Source organism: Periophthalmus magnuspinnatus, chromosome 13 (genome assembly GCF_009829125.3).
Source record: "Periophthalmus magnuspinnatus isolate fPerMag1 chromosome 13, fPerMag1.2.pri, whole genome shotgun sequence".
Lineage (NCBI taxonomy): Eukaryota > Metazoa > Chordata > Actinopteri > Gobiiformes > Gobiidae > Periophthalmus > Periophthalmus magnuspinnatus.
In genome coordinates this window covers 3,817,478-3,837,934 of record NC_047138.1, presented here as the reverse complement: position 1 = coordinate 3,837,934, position 20,457 = coordinate 3,817,478, and the positions used below count along the sequence as shown (strand labels likewise).

The following is a 20,457-nucleotide window of genomic DNA, read 5'->3' as shown; positions in this document are numbered from 1 at the left end:
TTTGGTGCAGTTTAGAGTATTTTGAAGCATTTTGGAACATTTTTTAAGCATTTTGGAGCATTTTAGAAGTATTTGGGAATCTTTTTGAGCATTTTTTTTTAGCATTGTTGGAATATTTGGGAGCAGTTTGGAGCATTTTGGCGCATTTTTTGGAGTATTTTGAAGCATTTTGGAGTATTTTGGAGCCTTTTGGAGCAGTTTAGAAGCATTTGGGAGCATTTTTGGTGCGTTTTTGGAGCATTTTGGAGTAGTTTAGAGCATTTTTTGAAGCATTTTGGAGCTTTTTGGAGTATTTTGGAGCAGTTTAGAAGCATTTTTGGAGCATGTTGGACCGAGGATCACGCCCTGTAGCTTCATGGGCTCGACACACGGGGAGTGACGTCGCTCGCTCTCCATTTATTTCCAATGGTCTCTGTGCCACACTGTAAATCGCTCGTGTCTCTCACCTCCGCGACAAGCGAAAGTCGTGCACGTGAAAACCTCGCGCTCGTGCATGTCGACGTGCACACTCCTGCGACGCGACTAATGAAAGATGAAAAATGTTCAACTTTTATCGCTGTCGCTGCACAACAGCCAATCAGAGAGAGTTTGATTGACGAGCCAATGCACTGTCCACTTCACAAACATCATGGAGGAGAAAATTAGACTCACGGTGTCGGATTTCCCAATTCTTTTTGGCATCTGAGAGATTACCGAGATATATCAAAAAAAGCAGCTGCCTGGGAGCTCGTTGGTGCCAGGGTGAATATGAGGTAAGTTAACATGCGCAAATTTGTTAATTCAGATAAATTTATGGAGGCTAATAACCAAATGTATTAAAGACTGATTCAACATTAAAAAATATATTTATTTAAGGTTTTTACATTAAACAGAATTAGCTGCAGAATAGGGTGGACCCAGGATCGTTTTTTTTGTTTTTTAGTTACTTTACGAGATTTCATTTTAGCGTCTTTTTCCCATCTACCGCTGTTAACCTCAAAATTCCCTCCAAATAAACAGCCAACCAGACCTGTGAGTGTCGCTGTCGTTAGTCGCTCCCCGTGTGTCGAGCCCATCATGCGCAAGAGGGGACGGTGTGGTCGTCCCCTTTAACTTTGCACGCTTTCTGAAAGATACGCGTCCCAAACCGTGCAGCTGTTACACGTGCGCAGGGGGAAACACGCGCAGTGTGTCCAAGGTCTAATGCTGATCTAAACTTCGCACTTGGGTCGTTTCCTCCATCTTTAAAACATTCCTGTAGATGCTTTCCACGAAGCACAGGACATGGGAAAAGCTGACTGTCACCATTTCCTCGCGCGCGTCCTGTGCGTCCTGCTTCTAATAATTCTACTTTTTAACAGGCCTACGATTTGCTCCAGCAGTAAGTAAAGTTGTTCAGTTGTTTTTCTTTATGATCAGTGTTGTAAGTAGTTAAGTTAAGCTGTTTTTCTTTGTGATCAGTTTTACTAGAGTGCGTTTTGTCCTGTTTTCCTTTAGGACAAGAGCATGAAGAGCAGCAGTGGCCATGCGGAGATGGAAACCTGCGCTTTGCCTCTTATTATGAGGATCATATGGTGCTACAGAAGTCTCCAGAGAGGGCCCTGCTGTGGGGCTGTGGTCCACTGGGGGAACAGGTCACTGTTTATGTCCAGGGTCCAAATACTCAGCAAACACTGGCCACTGTCTCAGATGGTAGGTCCTGAAGCATAGACAGGTGCATTCAGCTAAAGCTTGTCAAGAGTTCATTTGTTTTTAGTGCTGCCCTACATTTTAGACTTGGATAAACTTTAGTGATTCGCAGTAGCTGAAAGTTGATTTGTTGGGGATATTTTAGGCAATCACAGTAAAAGGCACAATTGGTATTACTGATTAGAAGCATTTCGTGGCTTAATGACCATGTTTTAGTTGTAACAGTATAACATAGTAATACATGTTGTGCTTGATGTTCTGGTCTTTAATCAGAATCTGGGATGTGGCGAGTGATGCTTGCCCCCGTTGAAGCTGGAGGCCCGTACAACATCACAGCTGCTTTGACCAACCTCCAAAACACCTACGTCACTTTGGTGGATGTCCTGTTTGGAGATGTGTGGCTGTGCAGTGGCCAAAGCAATATGTTCTTTAAAGTATTAGGGGTAAAGCAAAAAATAGTGTTAAACATATACAGCAGAATGTAATATCATGTTTTCTTTGTCCAATAGTTAGTCAATGCATCGGGTGAGCTGGCCCTAGCATCCAAATATCCACATGTGAGGTTTTTTATGGTAGGCTTGGTTCAGAAGGACACTGAGCTGCTTGACTTGACTAAAGTCGATATTTCTTGGTCTGTGCCCAATGAAAGTAAGACTTCACTTGGCTCTATCACTGTATATTCATTTATGTACTGATGGTTGCATATGTGTTTAATTCTTCCTGTTTTGTTAGAGAATTTGGCTTCCTTTTCTGCTTTGTGCTGGCTGTTTGGCCGTTACCTGTACAACACGTTACAGTACCCCATCGGTCTGGTCGAGTCCAGCTGGGGCGGCACCCCCGTGGAGGCTTGGTCTTCACACAGTGCGCTGCGGAAGTGTGGTCTCGATAACCCAGATGAAAAGTAACAAAACAAAAATGATATTTATATTTTGTTAACCAAATAATTTTATAGTATTTTAATTTCGACTTTCCGTTGCAAGTTCTACTGGTCCTATTTCAAATTCAGTCTTGTGGAACGCAATGATTCACCCATTGCTTAATTTGACCATCAAAGGAGCAATCTGGTATCAAGGTAATGCAATACAAATGATCCACAAGTATAGTGTAGTTTTACCAATAAATGTGTTCAACAGGAGAATCAAATGCAGACTATCACAGAGACTTGTACAACTGCACTTTCCCTGCCATGATCGATAGCTGGAGGATGGGTTTCCACGAGGGCTCAGGGGGTCAGACAGCAATCCAGTTTCCTTTTGGATTTGTACAAGTTAGTAAAAACCTATTTCATGCTTCAAGTGAGAAACCTGTAGTACTATTACTTATTTCCATCTATAATTTGTGAAAGTATATGGTCAAAGTCTCTAACCTTGGACAGCAAGGTGGATTCTCGTGATATCTGTGAGCTCAAAAAGTCACCAGAATCCATCTTGGCACCCGCTGTAAGGGTAAAAGGGTGAGCAGACCAATCACAGAACAGCTTTAAGGTTTGTGTGGAAGCCAAAGGCCAAGTGCCCAAGAGAACCAAAACAAACATCATGTACCTCTGCATATATTAGCATCAATAAGGACCATTTTGTTTGTGACAAACGTGCAGAAGGTAAGCACTTTGTGGGGTTATGGACAGGGAAGATGTCTGTGCTTTTCTGTCAACCAGGTGTAACAAATTAGATTTTTTGGCTGAGCCAAGTTACAAAGTTGTAACTATTAAGTGAAACAAACAATAGTGCCCTCTGTCCAGTTGAGTACATATAAACGCCACTCTACTGATGATGGTTTTCCTGAAATACGCTGGCACCAAACCGCCGACTACGGCTTTGTCCCAAACCCGAGGATGATGAACACTTTTATGGCTGTGGCTATGGATTTGCCTGATGAAACATCTCCCTATGGAACGTAAGAGATATTTATGAGTGTAACACTTTGGATTAAACTTTGATGCCCTACTGTGCAAGTAAATACTTCATTTTCAGGATCCATCCACGGTATAAGGAGGATGTTGCATACAGACTAACACTTGGTGCAAAAGCTCTGGCTTATAATTATTCTCTGACTTTTCACGGTCCTTTCCCTGATCATATTTTGCCCCAAAAACTGTATGTGAACCTTACGTTTGATCAGCAGCTCTCAGTCACACCATCTACAGACATCTTTGAGGTAAGACAACATCATTCTCATTTTTGTTTTCCATTTTTTACAACCTGCTCTTCTCCATTGAGATTTTTATGATTTTTGCCTGAAATGTTCCAGTTTAGCTTTGAACTTGTCTGTTTTTGGCTTTTTTTTTTTGCTTCAGAATACCTTAAACAAATTTGTTGGTGGTGTAACATCCACCAGAAATGTTACATAGTGCACCTTTAACATCTAAGTTACCTGTTTTTACTGTTGTGAGATAAACCACTAAAAGACAAATTAAAAGAATAAAAGTTTTTAATGTTTCTTTCACCAGATATGCTGCTCTGCCAGTATCTCATGTGGACCACGGGCCAACTGGGTGTCCGCTCCCATTATAACGTGGGACCAAACAACAATACAGTTATCTACAGAGTCATGTCCAGATCAAGTGGCTGCTGTTCGATATGCGTGGACAGACTGGCCCTGCGACTTTAAGGCTTGTCCAGTTTACGGCTCCAATACCTCTCTACCTGCTCCACCTTTTGTTATTAGCCTTCAACAATCATTTGGATGGAAAAGAAACGTTGCAACTAATCGTTACTTCAACACTGATGGGCAAAAAGTACATGATGGTGTGTTGTAGAAATAATTATACCTAGAAATCATGTTCTATAAAAAGAATGGAAATAAAATAATGGAAAACAAAGACAGCAGCTACACTTATCTTTTATTTTCTCGTCATAATGTGGTCTGGGGTTGAAAGGATACACTTTATGTAAACAGGTTTGGTACAATCTGGAAACACAGCATCAAGCTAAGCAATTTGATGAAAGCCTTTATGGGTTAATTGTTAAAAATATAACATGTTTTGAGATTTGAGAAGTGACCATATGTATAATTTACCAAAGTTTATTGTGACTTGAGTGGCAGCTGAGTTTCAGGAGCTGTAGTAAGAGGTGGGGGGTTTCAGATTTGGGGATGCCATGTGGTGCTGAGAAGAACTGGGCGACTGAGGGGTTTGCACTGTGGAAAGAGAAAAAGGCTGTAGTATTAAATAAAGCTGTGTTTTTTCTGCATTTTACACTTAACCATTCCATATCTAAAATACAGTATATTGCCATGCATTATATAAAGTCACAGTTGCAGGGCTAAGATGGCGGTGATGTCTATGCTCTAACAATTAAACTACAGTACAGCTAGTGTTGGGTGGTAGATATGTGGCATCTAGGAATGTATTTTGTTGTATACTCCTTAATTTAGGTTTTAATCCACTGCTTAATTTTAGTCAATGGGATAAATGTGGTTTCCTGTAGTAGAAATGGTCACTATAAGATGGCAAACAATAAAAAAAAGGACAAAGATTTTCAAAAATGTAAAGAAATATTCAGTTACTTATGGCATGTTCAGTCTTTATGTCTTTAAAACTCTGGTGTCTCTGGAAGGCGTCAAAGTTAATCGAGGCGTCATCCTCTGATAGACTGTGAGCGATCTGCCCATCACCAGGACGACACACCTCAAAACGTATCCAGCGATAACTGTAGAGACAAAAAAGTGAGCAGTGATATGTTTGTATTTACAAGAAGAACTGCTCTCCAACTCTCACTTTAGAATGCACAAAAAAAGTGAATCAGCATTTGTTTGGAAGAAAAACTGCTGAAAAGACGATGTACGAAGTGTTTGTGTAGTTACAAATATGCTTTGGTCTACATGTTGAATATTTAATGTTTACTAACCAAAGTCTATGGCCTAAATAAATAGCCCACTCTTACAATGTTTATTTATAAAGGACTGGTATTGCACCACATTGATTATATGGAAACTTCACCCAGTTGTACTTAAGGTAATTAATGTATTGAACAGGAAGCATAAACAAAGCGTTTGATTTGTGTCCTGATGGAAGATAACTTATCAAGTCCCACCTTTATCTTCTTCCCACTGCTTTTCGAGCTTGTATGAAAACAGATTTGTGAGATGTGCTTTAGGTGTACCTGTGCGTGCACACGCACACACACGCAACTAAATAAATAAATAGTGAAATGTACTGAAGAGGTGGACTTACTTGGTACATTTACGGGCACCGGGACAACTTTGTATGAGATTCTGTATCGTAGGATGAGAAAAGCCAAAGAAGTCTGCTCCTGACGGTATGACAGGGACCACAGGTTTTAAGCTGTTGAAAACAATTGTATTAAATAGAAGGTTATTATTTATATAATTAAAATTATTTACATTATTAAAGTATGAACTGCATGTATAACATGGCTCACAATTGTAAACAAGTGAATAATGCACTGGACGTATATAGCCCCTTTCAAGACACGCAACATTAGTCATTCACTCCACGTCTGTGGTGGTAGGCTACTATTGTAGCCACAGCTGCCCTGTGGCAGACTGAAGAAAGCAAGGCAATTTGCATCATTCATACATTGGGTGAAGTGCCTTGCCTAAGGACACAGCAACAGCTTTTACCACTGGCGCTCCACTGTGGCACTTGATATTCCAAGAAGTCTTCCATCCAAGTACTAAGTTATCTAAACATGTATGCAACATTGTGAATTAAAACGCCAGCTGAAGTTTAATGCATACCTGGCTGCTGCTACAGCCTTGAGCAGATTGGCGTGGCACGTTAGGGCAGAAGAGGCCACTATGGCGTTCTGTGGATCTTCTTCAGGTACAATTTCAAACTATGAGAAAAATATACATGTGTGTGTGTGCAAGTTTTCATGGATGCAGCCTTTACATTTTAAATCTTTAGCATTTATATTGATAATAAGTGTTACCTGAGGACCTGCTCCACCATCTTTGATCTGGCAGGTGTAGAGGCACTGCTGCTCAGGGCTCTTCATACTGGCAAACACTCGAGTGCTGCAGAAGCCCACGGGGTAGATGGCACACTCATCATGGAACAACATCCTGTCTGTGATGATCTGGAAAACAATTCATTGAGACATTTAAGAGCCAGTGTTAGGTGTTATTTAATGATTTGCAGAAAAATGGCAGTCTTCTGTTTGATATGTGTGAGGCCAAACTGAATGTGTTACCTAAATGATACTGACCTCTCCCAAACTGTAAACTGTCAAACCTCCCAGTACTATTGGAAATACTGGACGACCAGAAGAGTCCAGGGGAATGGGCTGCACCAGTTTGCGAGAGCCGTCTGCGAGTTTTCTCTTCTTGGAAATCTTTCGTGAATCTACAGAAAATATATCTTTAATTAAAAGGGCCTGGCATATTTTTGTACTATACTTTTTTAGCACTGACCTTCATCTTTGCCATTTTCTCTGGCTCTCTCTTTTCTTTCTTTTTTGGGCTTTTTTAGTGAACCTTCCTCTGTGATTGGAACTGAGGGCAGGCTGAGTCCCCCTGACATGCCAGACGTCCCAGCAGAGCCTGAAGTCATTGCTACATTTTGAACAGGTGGATGTGTACTGGCACTGGGTGTAGGCAGGAGCTCCCCCTCTGACACCGATTGGTACTGTAACAGCGACTTCAGTAAAAATCTGCAAATAAATAACACATTATTTATGATTATATGTGTGCACGAGTAAAGACTTATTTATGTTGTGGTTATTTAAGCAAATTTACCTTCGCTCTTCTTTTGCTCTTATAAACTTTTCTTCTAAATGTGCAATTTCATCACAGAGGGAAGCATTCTCCTACAGCAAGAATGTTAGTACATGATTTATATTAAATAACTGTATGTTGGGTTTTTACTTGACCATTTTCACTTACAAATATCATTGTGCGAGCTGCTTTGCGTAGTCGTAAGTACTTCAGTCTGTATTTTTCATTTTGGTTTTTCCGTTGACCTCTCTTTGTCTTGACTTTATGCTCAGATGAACTTGCAGGGGAGGGAAAAGCAGGAGCTGAGGTGCCAGAGCCAGAACTAGAGAAAGACTGTGGGGTATAGGGTTGCAAGGCCTGATGCTGTTCCTCATCAGTCTGAGAAGAGACGTATCCACAGTTGTACAAAGTGAGTCAGATGAATGATGCTGATGAGTTATTTACAACAATGAGTGGAAATGAAGACTACTATGAATGAAGAAACACCATTATATAGCCTGGTAATATCTGATAAAATCTGCGTGAAAAGGGGTATATATGCAAAATTGTGTTGTAAATTATTATAAATACAATTTGTTTTATTTTTTTTCAATCATAGTTGAAGGATTATTGAGCAAGTGTCCCATACAACTCACCAGCAAGGCAAAGAATCCATTTTTGTTCTCAATCCTCTTGAATCTCCTGCTGCCTTTTTGTGTCTGAAACATAATGTGAGACCGAAGCCAATAGAAAGAGCTAAAGCCAATTGGGGTCTTTGGATTCAATCAGTATTCATAAAATTAAACTGGTTTGTTTAGTTATCACTGAAAAGTTTTTGTGTGACCTGACAATTATGGTTGACTCAACAATCACAAACAATGACATCTTTCATTCTAATAAAAGGTAAGAATGAAAAAACAACAACATTTGAATTGAATAGAAACAACAACATATGATAACCAAGTGTGTTTTGCAATGAGCCAAAAAAAAAAAAAAAAAAAATGAAAAAAGTACACACATTCAGTGCAGGTTGAGATACTCAACAATTTCACATAATGCTTACCTCACGGTACATCACTGCCTCCAGGCTCGACTTTGCACTACCAAAGAAAACATATCAATTTGGCTATAGTACAAGCATTTTTTAATTCTACACAATAATGATTTAGTTTTACTGTGACTGCACAAGTCCCCTGTCGATAATTCTCTGCTTAATCTCCTTGATGTGCATGGGCCTCCCTGCTTCTTCTAACACAATCTACAAACAAAATAAAATAAAGTGCAGACAGTAATATGTGAAAACTCTGTTAACTTAAGTGCATTGTAATTTACCTGTGCAGCATCAAGCCATGTGAGGTTGGGCTTTTCAGCAACTTCACTGGGAGCTTCACTATAAAATAAAATAAAAAATAAAAACTATGTGATATAACAGAATTGATAACAGACCTGCCATTTTAGACAGAGAAATACTATGTGCAATAATACATCTACCTCTCCAATGTTTCTGCAGCCCCAGACAAGCTTGCAATACTGTCTAGTGCAGGAAATAAAGAGTAGTTCCCCTGTCCGTCGGTCTCGATCACAGATTCAAAGGTGTTGAGGGACTCCATATGAGCCTCTGGTCCTGGACAGACAGCAGTTCATTTATTACTGTAGCCACGGCTTCTTTATTACTCGATGGAATAGCTAGCCACCGCGAACTACATTACTAACACAACTGTTACGTTTATTAAGATTAAAAAGCTACACCGAGCAAGGGTATTAAGACCGATTAAAACATACTTTTACAATCCAGGACGAGTGAAGAACCGCGTCGTCTGTCAGCCCGGAACCTTTATTCCGGTGCACCGTGTTGTTTACATTTAGCAGCTAGCAGTAAATGCTGGTCATTCGAGTTAAGTATGGGTTATCATTTCAAAATACAATACCTTATATCTTAATATCTCCTTAAATCCATATTACATAAAACCTTTAATCAAAACTAAACAGTTTAAGCAACATCCAAACAGAGAGCCACATAGGAACCACGCATTTGGAATTGTTTTACACGGAAGATAACACAACCGGACCGGATGTGGGACCTCTGAAAAAAATAATAATAATAATAATAACAATGAAAACAAATAAAAATAAACCAGTATCGATACAAATCATCAACTCAAGGTAATACATACCTAAAATACACAAATTCTATACATTGCATGTTTATATTTATTTATTATTTAATGATTAAATGCTGCAGGACACAAACTCAAAATAAAACCAAAAGATTTTTTTGGTAAACGGCCATTTATTGCATGTTTAAAGTTCAGTAAATTAGCATAGTATTAACAGGCAAGCCAACAACTTTGTTGATCCTGTGTTGTTACATTAAAAGTTTCTGAGACATGGAGTTATAGAGAGTCATGATCATATTGTTGAGATTTATTTTGTGAATTAATCAGTCTACAGTGATCATTTCTATGTGAATATGTATTTTTCCAGCGATTCCACTATTAACAGGGATGTAAATCCAAGTAGCAGCCTTCAGTAGCAGTCCAGCCAGCCATAGTTCAGCAGAACACGCATCACTCTCCTGTATGGTAGGTAGTACTCACTTTGTCTTGGGCCATTTGAGAAGTACAAGTATCCTGTGCAAAGAATACATATGTATATGCAATCTTAAGTCTATCATATTGAATCTCTTAGCAAATAATAATAGCATGTTTGTTACCATAATTCTCAAACGCTGCATCTACCCTAGAACCAATGCCAGGGAAATCTTGAGTGATGTATCGAGGATATCCATAGTCCATTTGGTTTCGGGCTTCATCGTAGCTACAAAACACAATGTTACTCATGAAAAAGGCTCTTATAGTTTTATCTGTCTTTGACTTATTTACCTCCAGTATTTATTCCTGACAAAAATGAGTGTCTTTCTAGTTGAAGTCACATAAACTGCTGCATCCACCTTAGTGACCCAAGACGGGAGGCCGAGGTTTGTCAAAGGTTTTGGGTAGCCAGGGATCTTTGTCTTTGACTGTGATCTTATACCCCAGTATTGGCGGCCTGTCAGAATATTGTTAAAAACATTATATTCTTGAAATATGACGCAACTAGATATTATAGATTTTGTTAAACACCAACCTTCAAAAACAAAAAATCTGCTTTCATTTGGGACCTCATAAGCAGCATCCACTTGATTTATCTGTCCCCATCTAGACGGAATCTTAACCAGACGTATTCCATTGAAAGATCGACTCTTTCTCCAGTAATATCTGTTTAAGAAATCCCAAAAATATTTAATTAAACTTTGAAAACTGTAAAATCAAAATTATCCTCAAAGTATTATAGCTATACCCATTTTTGAAGAAAAACAAGTCTCCTCTAATAGAAGTAGCTGCATCAAACACCAAACTGCGGCTGCATTTATCTGCACCGGGGTTGGGCAGAGGGTCTGGATCGTCGGGGTCCTCTGGGTCTGGCTCAGGGGCAGGTGTGGGGGGAGGTTGGGGTTTAGGGTCTGGTGTTCGGCTGCCTGGAAACAGCAGGTGGACAAAAATAACCTTGTATTCACTATGTAAATCATGTTTGTCTGATAAGTAAAACTTAAATTAAACTAAACCATAAAGAGCTTGAACTCCACGCCTGTCATCGTCTGGCAGTCTGTATCCGTTTGTGTTGACATACTGATATGTGGGAAACATCAGCGCACGTCTGTCCCGTGAGTGATCCAGGCCCAGAGCGTGGCCAAATTCATGGGCTGCAACTAGCAGCAAATTCACACCTGAACAATAAAACAGAAATGTACATTTTAATAAGTTCAAAGGTTAGAAAGGACAAACCATCTGAGCACAGATTTTAAATTTTTTTTATGAACCTCTCTTTACATTCACGATGCAGGATTGGCACTTCTGTGTTACATTACTGGCCAGGCTTAATACATATATTCTGTACACATTTGGTTAACAATAACAGTTACTTTATAAAGCTTTAGTATTTTTCAACAATTTGTGTCTGAATCGATATGTCAAAAACTAGCTGACTGCACACAGCTGCCATAGAGTTTAAACAGCAGACTTTAGCAGAAAATATTTACCTCTTTGGGTTAGGGTCCATGTTTCATCATCGTCAAAGTGAGTGTCCCCTCCCTGATTTCTTCCAGGAGAGTTAGCATGGGCCAAAACACCACCAGCACCATCAAAAGGGTAAAAGTCTCCATGATCTAGAATATATGACTCAAATAATCTGAAATATTCAAGTTATAAATTATAATTTCTAATGACTTTCCTGCACTTACATCCTCCTTTAAACAGGATCATGATGTCTGCAGTGCCACTGTAGATCTGTTTGAAGTTTAACGGGATAACATCACTGTACAACTCAAAGGCCTGAGCAATCGTGGCATCCACTTGTCTTTGTGAAAGATCTGGAGTGTACTGTGTGATCCTGTAAAACATCATTTATTTATCGAAGCTTTTTGATGGCTGAGCCGGAAGGCGAAGCTCTCGATTTACCGGTCAATCTACGTTCCTACCCTCACCTATGGTCATGAGCTTTGGGTAATGACCGAAAGGACAAGATCGCGGATACAAGCGGCTGAAATGGGCTTCCTCCGCAGAGTGGCCGGGCGCACCCTTAGGGATAGGGTGAGGAGCTCGGTCACACGGGAGGAGCTCGGAGTAGAGCCGCTGCTCCTACACGTTGAGAGGAACCAGCTGAGGTGGCTCGGGCATCTGCTCAGGATGCCTCCTGGACGCCTCCCTAGGGAGGTGTTCTGGGCATGTCCCACCGGGAGGAGGCCCCGGGGAAGACCCAGGACACGCTGGAGGGACTATGTCTCTCGGCTGGCCTGGGAACGCCTTGGGGTCCCACCGGAGGAGCTGGAGGACGTGTCCGGGGTGAGGGAAGTCTGGGAGTCCCTGCTTAGACTGCTGCCCCCGCGACCCGGCCCCGGATAAGCGGAAGAAAATGGATGGATGGATGGCTTTTTGAAATGTTTGGTCAAAATGTGATTAAAACAAATTCTTTTTAAGTGTTGTCTAACTATATTTACTGCATATATTATAGTATATGTAACAAGCAATAGCAATTAGCACCTCCGTTTAGAAATATTAAACTGTATTTTGAATTGTTTTATTTATTTATTTTTATTTATTATTATTTATTTATATTATTATTTTAAACACAACCACATCATATGCAGGGGCTAAAAATATATGAAGAAAACAGTAGCATGAGAATTTGTGTTGCTCACATCAGTTTAGTCATTTGTTTTTCCATTTAATTATATTTTTATTTTACTTTACCTGTATGTAATCAGACTCTTCTGCCATTTTGGTTTCCCAGGAAAGTGTCCATATCTGCTGATGTCTGACACACCGCACCTCGGCGCCTTCATGACTTCCATCGTCTCATTATTCAAACTGCCCGTCACCTTCAGGTCAGTGAAATAAAGTAAGTATAATGTACAGATCTATCTAAATTTGGTTTAGGAAATGTTTTTGTACAAATACCTCCAATCCAAAGAATGACTGCATGGCTTCCAGGTCCTCAGTGAAGTTTCTAGGTCGGATGAGTCTTCTTGTTGTAACATTTGACACCCCGATATCAGAATAATACTGATAAAGGTAATCCTGCAGCACAAAAATGTTTTAAACAGGGGTTCATCTAGTAAAATATGGGTATGTGACATGATTTTTTTTCCTTAGAAGCAATTTAACTATTCTTATATAACAGAAACCCAAGGACCACTTTGCCTTGATTTTGTTCACACCTTGAACAATGAACGTCTGGGCCTGTCCTAACTTGTTTTTTACTAAATCCGTGAGCAGTATATTGTGTCTTTCAGGCTACACAGGGAAAGAATTATTGAGTCCTTGAAGAGAAAAAGAAATATTTGCCAACACTTGGAAGTCACAAACTAAAATTGAAGTACACTACATGGTACAAACCTGGTTTAAATTAGATCAAACTGTATAAACCAGATCTACAGACTGTAAACTAGGACTAAACCACACCCAGGTTCATGCAGCATTTTGACAGAGCTTTAAAGGCTTAGTTTAACTGTGTATATTTTGGTCCCATTGATAACCGCAGCCATTGAGCATTTCTATTGTTTTTGCCAACACTGCAACTGCTGTATTCTTGTGCAACTGCTATTGTGCAGTCGTACTATATTAAGTGTCTTAATCTGTGTGATTCTTACCTCAGCTTTTGATTGGTCATCTGCCGAAATTGTTGCAGGAGCAGTAGTTGGTGCTGCATGACACAGGGCTAAAGCACCGAACAGCAACATCCAAAATACAGGCATCTTTATGTGGTATGTTTTATCGTCATCTATTGTAGCTTTTTTGTGACAAGTGCTATGAAGATTTAGAGCAAACTGTCAGTATAGAGAGACCTATGCATTTGTTAAAAGGGGTTCCCCTGATAACACAGAGGGAGGAGACATGGACATGTGTAGGTTAACGTATGTAAAGTCAATAGACTGTACTTGTTTTGTACATATGGACTTTAATATAGCTGCCATCTTGGAGCTCATATGTAAATAAATGCCTTGTGTAAGGGTCAGTGTCTGTTGAGACAAAGGGCAAGCACAAATTATTTCTGATGACCTTCGAAAAGTATATAACGATTGTCCCATTTGTAAAGAAAAAAAAGGCTTTTTAAAAAACAAATTTATTTAAGATCACAATTTAAAACAAAAGCAAAAGACAATAAATGTGTAATTGACATACAATTTATGACAAAAATTGCAGACATGTCATAACCAGAGCAGTATTTAAACTGTGGATAGATTCAAACCAAGAGTCATACCATTTATTTACTTGACCAGTCTCAAAACATTCATATTTTTTGTTGTTGTTTTTCCTCTATATTTGTTATAAAATGAGTATAAAACAAGTGCATTTAATTCATACATAACACAATTTCACTGTTACAAGTGATAACAGGCCTGAAACGACTGTAATCGCAGAGTGTAAATCAAAAACCTCCCACTGAGATCAACATCCGAGCCAGGAATTTGCTGAAATGATCTTGACCACTTTGTTCTTCCTGTAGTCGTACTGGTAGGACTTTGTTCCACTGATGATGAAAATGCTCCCTGCTAAAGACACAAATGAAAGTGTTTATAGGACGGCTCAATTATACGATTATTCTGTGCCACTTAAATGTTTCCTCAGATGTTTACTCTTTGTTTAGCTGTATTTTCAAAATTCAGATCTAAAGTCATTATTATTATTATTTTTATTATTATCAGTAGAAGATGGGAAAAATAAAAGCAAAAAAAATTAAATTTAAATTATGATTATTTTAAAAACTGTTTATACGTAAACGTGCCAGTATAAACTTTTAGATTGCTTATCAGTGTTTTGCTTTTTCTTTTTTATGGTGAACAATTGAACATATTCATGCGAAATGTAGTTAATTATCTTTATTGATTACATCATTATTGTAACTGATTGAAGCTGTAATTTTAATGAGGTTTATTGCACCTAAATGTTATTATAATGAGCTGATGCAGTGAAATGTGAAGTTATATTGTTTTAAAGGGAAGAGAAAGTAAAAAGTTCATGTGGCGAACCCCACCCTTCACCACCTAAAGACGGTAAAAACAAGAAATTACAACTTCTATTTCAGCGGTATGCTATTCCTGCAGCGGCTGAGGTCTCCACTATAGAAAGTACATGACCATATACTGGCCATGGGAACATTTTTACCTTGTAACTTGAAGGCAGCATTTACTTTGCTCGGGATCCCAGGCCAGTCTATGTGGATGTGTCGGGGGAAACCACTGTCCATTTTCCTTTTGCGTTCGTCGTACCTGGTCATACAGAAGGTGTTAGTAAAAAGCCAAATGTTCATGTTGTCTGATGGGATATCGTAGTGAAAATATACGCCGGTATAGTCATTTCGGTGTTTATTTTGCCAATGTATTTCCCATGAATACAATGCAGAGGGCCGTCTTTGTCTAAATTTCTACCTCATTTGATTGCTTCATGTATTTATTTGTGATTGTGCTAGTCCGACCAACGCTTTTTTGTTTACATCCATGAGAAATGTGCTCAAATTGTCAAATTTCTGCCTGTTTTCTTGTTTATCCCCAGTCCAGCTCCATTTCCCAGCCTGTTCCAGCCCTTCATTTGCTGCCTCCCTGTTTCCCCGCCGTTCATTTACTAATCAGGAGGGTAGAGCCTATATGTTCTCCCTTTGTTCAGTTTGTGTGGCTGGATTGTCATTTGTTCCATGTAGAGAGACACAGGCTCTGTATTTCACATAAACTTGTTGTATTCACTGTGACAAGGAGTTTGGCTTTGTTCTTTGTGTTGCACGAGTCCAGTTTATTACCTGTGTGACACAAATATGCCCTAAATTACTTGAGGTTTAAGAATTTTGCACAAACTGACTGGACTTTTGCATATCTCCAAAACAGCAATTGTGATATTACCGATTTTCTGATATATCCAAATCATTCATTCATTCATTCATTTATAGTATCAACACAAACCTATTTCAGATACAGCTGAGCACTACACAGACTTTACCAGATGTACTATTGTTTTACCTGTAATACAAGTCCCCCGTGAAAAATATAGTTTTGCCATATTCACTGACATGAACCACGGCGTCAATGTGCTTCACACTGGAGGAAAAGCCAAAGTCTGAGATAGAGGCAGCGTGACTCTTTGTTTTCAGCTGTTGAACCACCCAATACTTATGACCTGTGAAAACACAAACATACAAATGTGTCACTGCAATGTGGGACAGTGGGGCAGCAGCAGCCCACAAAGAGATCCACACTCAGAGAGACTGTGGAGGGAACTAACACTGTGGCACAGGGCTGTAATTAGAGCGCAACACTGAGCTGTGTCATGCTGACAGGTATAAGGCTGCATGGCTCCAAGAGAAACTGCAGTAGTAGTGCCAGTAGTTGAAATTGCACATATATGGAGTTAAGTTAAGTGTTCTCTTATAGTGTGTAAAACATGTTAACAAAATGACTACTTAAGTTAGCGTAATTAAACCAAAGTAATATTAGTACAGCAGTGCTCCAAGAAATGCTTAACTATTACTAGTTTTATTAAAGTATTTGGGAAACTACTCATGTAAGAATAAGTGGGCATTATTGTGAAGGTAATGTAAAGATAGATGGACAAAACAAAAGGATAGACCTAAAAACAGCAAATATCAGTAACTAAATGTATATCGGAAAGAGCAGTGCAAGAAAATGTAGTATTGTCAGCATAAGCCTCCGTCTCTAAACTTACTCATAGTAGGAAGACTGACCCACATTTTTTACTCAAGTACTTTTTTACTCAAGAGTACTGTTACACTCTAAAAATTTTGTTTTGTTTTTTGTTTTTGTTTTTTTTAGTTTTTTACCATTGCAATATCGATTTATAAAGATTTGTAAGAGCCATTTTGAGTCATTTTAATATTTTTGCACCACCAGCCGCTGCATGTCACTGTATTTCCTGTTTGGTCTTGCCCAGGTGTGCCCAGGCGTGCCCAGGTGTGCCCAGGTGTGCCCAGGCGTGCCCAGGCGTGCCTATTTAAGGGCTTATTAAGGACATGTCAGTGCTACAGAATAGAGACATACAGTTTTTATCTATGGTTGTGCTGGTGTAGAAAATGTCAATGAAAGGATTCTTCACTAAACGTATGAATACTGGGCGCTTTAACCTCACATTCTGACACCTTCAACCTCTGTCAGTCTAGTAGCTGGTACATATGGACGCTACAAAGATATTATTTCAAAATCATTCAGCCCTAGTGACTCAGTTCATCCTGTTACTGTACCGGTGAAGAGGTAAGCCACGCCCCTCGCAGGGACGTCATACGCAGCATCAATGTGAGAGTAGATACTTGGTAAATACGTGCTCATCTGGCCCTCGCGCAGCTGGTTCCAGTATGTCGTGTATGTAGTTCGCATCCACATGTACCTGCAAATAAGAACAGTTTATTTTCTTGTCAGTCATTAAACAACGTTCAACACAATGTTTCATACACAATGCACAAGTGTTCAGAATATTTATAGCTTTTCAATTTCATGACCTATTTCTAACTTCCCTTCTCCAGTCAAATTTATAACATATCAGCGCGTTGTAAAATCACCTGTTTTTAAAGAAAACCATTTCATTTCCGATCATCGCTGCTGCGTCAAAGGAGAAGTTTGGGTCACACTTTCTGGGAGCCATGTCTGCTCTTTCCGTGGGTTTACCTGATCAAATGTCCACGTTAATACTATGAAGGATTGGATCTTTTTCGTAAATATAATCATCTTACCATATAGTGTTTGAATGCCAAGTATATCGTCTTTGGACAGGGAGTACTGCTTGTTGCTACGTCGTCTGTAGTTGGGGTACATGATGGCGGAAGGGTCCTGGGAGTGAGTTAAACCGAGAGAGTGGCCCAGCTCATGAGCGGCTACTGCAAATAGACTGTAACCTGCAAAAACAACATTGTAACTTAGATTTTTCTCAACTGGCGGACATTGTTAATTGCTATAATATGTCGAATTGTTTCAGAACAAACCGTGACTGCCTGTCGTCCATGTCTCATCCTCGTCAAAGTGGATATCTCCCCCAATCCCTGATCCGGGCTGAAAAGCGTGAGCTAGTACTCCTTTTGGTCCATCAAACGGGAAGAAATCTCCATGAACTAAAGAAGGAATAAGAAGAAAGAAAGTTTAGATTAATTTGATACTTAATAAGTTGATGAAATGGTTCGTTAAAGGCACTATGTAAGTTTTCCGGTGGAGTTTTGCCTGTAATGTTCCTTGCAATGACATTAAACAGACCAATCTTGTTTTTATTGCTCCAAAACGCCTTGAAAAAGATGTATCCTTACTGTGAGCGACGTCATCTCTCCACAGATCTGACCTGTAACTTGGCCTGGTGTTGTCTGATTGTCCGCTAGGACATAAATACGTTTAAAACCTAGCGAAACATTCCAGACAAAAGCAGTAACATGGAAACAAGCAGACGACACAACATCCACCTGGAAAATTACATAGTGGACCTTTTAAATCAAGTCTTATAGATTATTAAAGGGTCAAAGTGTGACTGTGGCTTTAGTAGTACGGGTTATTTACATCCTCGTGCAAACGTCAGTATGATATCAGCTTTGCCACGCTCCACTTGGACAAATCTGAGAGGAGAGGCGTCACTCCACATCTTGAAGGCCAAACGGAATGATTTATCCACGTCGTCCTTCCTCATGTCCGGAGTGTATCTGGCAATCCTGTGAAATCATAAAATACTCCATGAGATATGGTCAAGTTCAAATTGATAAACAAAACAGAAATTACAAAATATGAATGTGAAATTACTGGCTTTTACTCCACACACTAGATCTAATGGTCACATGTCATTTTGCAATATTAATTTAAAATAAGTAAAATCAAGAAACTATCCAAAGCTGGAATAAGTAACACTGAATCTGCATTATAGGAATGTTTTGCAGAACTTTTGTTAATAAGGCCAGTGCTAAAAAGTCACAGGAATTGCAAGATGTGTACATATATTAGTTGCAAATAGGACACAATTGAACCTTTCTTGAATAGTTTTAGAAAGGTCTTCATTTATAGCACAACTAGTGTAAGACAAAATGAAAATATTAAAGAAACTTCTGTTAAACTGTGCAGAAGAACTGATTTGTTGCGGTGTCATAATTGTTATAGAGTGTCAAACCTTTTCTTTAGTGTCAAAATTTGAAGCATTATCATAACATCCATATAACCTGAGCTCTTACATGTACGTGATGGTGTTGTTTTTCCAGCGGGGTTTGTTGGGATAGAAGTTGAAGTTATCCACATCTGGGACTCCACACCTGGCCTCCTTCATGGTGTCCAGGGTCTGGTGGTCGAGGAGGCCCGTCTCGCTCAGACCAAAGAAGTGCTGCATCTCTCGGATTCGGTGGTCCGCGGTTTCGGATGTGGTGCGGGGGTTTCTCTCATGTTTCGGACCTCGTTGGGCTTCAGGGCTGAGCTTGTAAAAACGAGTGAGATAGTTCTGTGGGAGGAGTTATCTTTAGGTTAGTGCTTCTCTGTAGATGAATGCTGAGTGTATAATTAGTCATGTTTGAAATATAAACAAAGAGATGAGTGAAAAGTATGGACACTTTCAAGTTTATGTTATGTGAAATTCTGCGTAAATGTCACCACAAATGATGCATGATCCTGATTTATGCTGTATGAAGTAACAATACAGGAAAATATGAGATTAATGTCATGGAGAATGGAAGAAAACATACATATAATTTGATATAGGCACGAATCTAAATGCACAAGTCATTCTGAACACAGTGTACACATTCTGCAGATTGGACTTAATTAGTTACTTTCTTGTTTTTGCCTTTTACAGGACAAAAAAATATCCTTAAACAATCAGTTCTTTGAGAAAACGTAATGGTAGAAGTTGATGCCAGTTGTTATTGTCAGTATTGGTGTACTAAATGATGTTAGTACAAGTTATTTCTGTAGTTACTATTAGTAAAAGTAGACACAGGTCCACTCTTTGTCACTTGAAATCCATTGCACATCACATATCGTTATTTTCAATCGATCTCGTTAAACTTGGTCTTATATAAAGTCAGTGATTTTGATTTGCACCCAACAACTTCCCATTAATATTGCTCAACTGTAATACATTATTAGACTAAATAACATATGCAAAAAGTTAAATGAATGCATTTCTTGTAGAGATTTTAAAAGTAATATTTGTACGCACAAACCTCAGCCAGTTGAACATCTTCAGGTCTGAGTCCATCGTCCTGTTGCTGCACTGGTAAAGTCCATGACAACCCCACAAACAAGGAACCCCACGCGAGTATCCAAGACCAGACCAACTCCATGTTTTAAAATGCCCTTTTTCGAGCTGCCTTTGGATATTTTATATGTGGGTATTCTTAGGGGGGAATGTTGGGTAATCACATGGTCGCACTAGTTACAACCGGGTCTACCTGTCCCAAATTTTCTGGAGGTTTTTGCGGTCGTAGCCTCGCCAATGAAACGTCTACATTCGTCGTCTGGTAGCTGTGTAATTGTTGAACATGTGTGTGCACTTTGGGTTTGAAGTCTAAAGAAATCCAATGTCTCTTTGCAGTCAAGTCAAAGCATGCTACAATTAGTGAGGCACCAGGCTTGGTTCA

General features: G+C 39.3%; 2 protein-coding genes across 2 annotated transcripts; one reads left to right on the top strand and one right to left on the bottom strand.

Moving 5' to 3' along the window:
* Positions 1 to 1,118: 1,118 nt before the first annotated feature.
* siae (sialic acid acetylesterase) lies at positions 1,119 to 4,506 on the top strand. Its single transcript, XM_033977373.2, has 10 exons — positions 1,119 to 1,360; positions 1,477 to 1,671; positions 1,942 to 2,111; positions 2,178 to 2,316; positions 2,401 to 2,569; positions 2,649 to 2,740; positions 2,802 to 2,935; positions 3,407 to 3,561; positions 3,639 to 3,822; positions 4,115 to 4,506. Exons 1-10 carry the CDS (start codon positions 1,264 to 1,266, stop codon positions 4,421 to 4,423), a joined length of 1,644 nt encoding a protein of 547 aa, XP_033833264.2. The 5' UTR covers positions 1,119 to 1,263; the 3' UTR covers positions 4,424 to 4,506.
* Positions 4,497 to 20,371, bottom strand: tbrg1 (transforming growth factor beta regulator 1). The gene is made up of 34 exons (XM_055226226.1): positions 20,041 to 20,371; positions 19,060 to 19,319; positions 18,401 to 18,549; positions 17,842 to 17,967; positions 17,593 to 17,754; positions 17,422 to 17,527; positions 17,107 to 17,249; positions 15,872 to 16,028; positions 15,027 to 15,130; positions 13,511 to 13,563; positions 12,819 to 12,938; positions 12,612 to 12,739; positions 11,603 to 11,751; positions 11,402 to 11,527; positions 10,928 to 11,089; positions 10,663 to 10,840; positions 10,450 to 10,580; positions 10,206 to 10,371; positions 10,028 to 10,140; positions 9,817 to 9,839; positions 8,815 to 8,939; positions 8,656 to 8,713; positions 8,499 to 8,581; positions 8,387 to 8,423; positions 7,980 to 8,042; positions 7,513 to 7,722; positions 7,366 to 7,436; positions 7,042 to 7,280; positions 6,837 to 6,973; positions 6,561 to 6,707; positions 6,367 to 6,464; positions 5,840 to 5,950; positions 5,173 to 5,315; positions 4,497 to 4,803 (listed from the first exon to the last, which is right to left on the bottom strand). The coding sequence occupies exons 1-34, from the start codon at positions 20,158 to 20,160 to the stop codon at positions 4,718 to 4,720; spliced, it is 4,284 nt and encodes a 1,427-aa protein (XP_055082201.1). The 5' UTR covers positions 20,161 to 20,371; the 3' UTR covers positions 4,497 to 4,717.
* Positions 20,372 to 20,457: the final 86 nt, after the last annotated feature.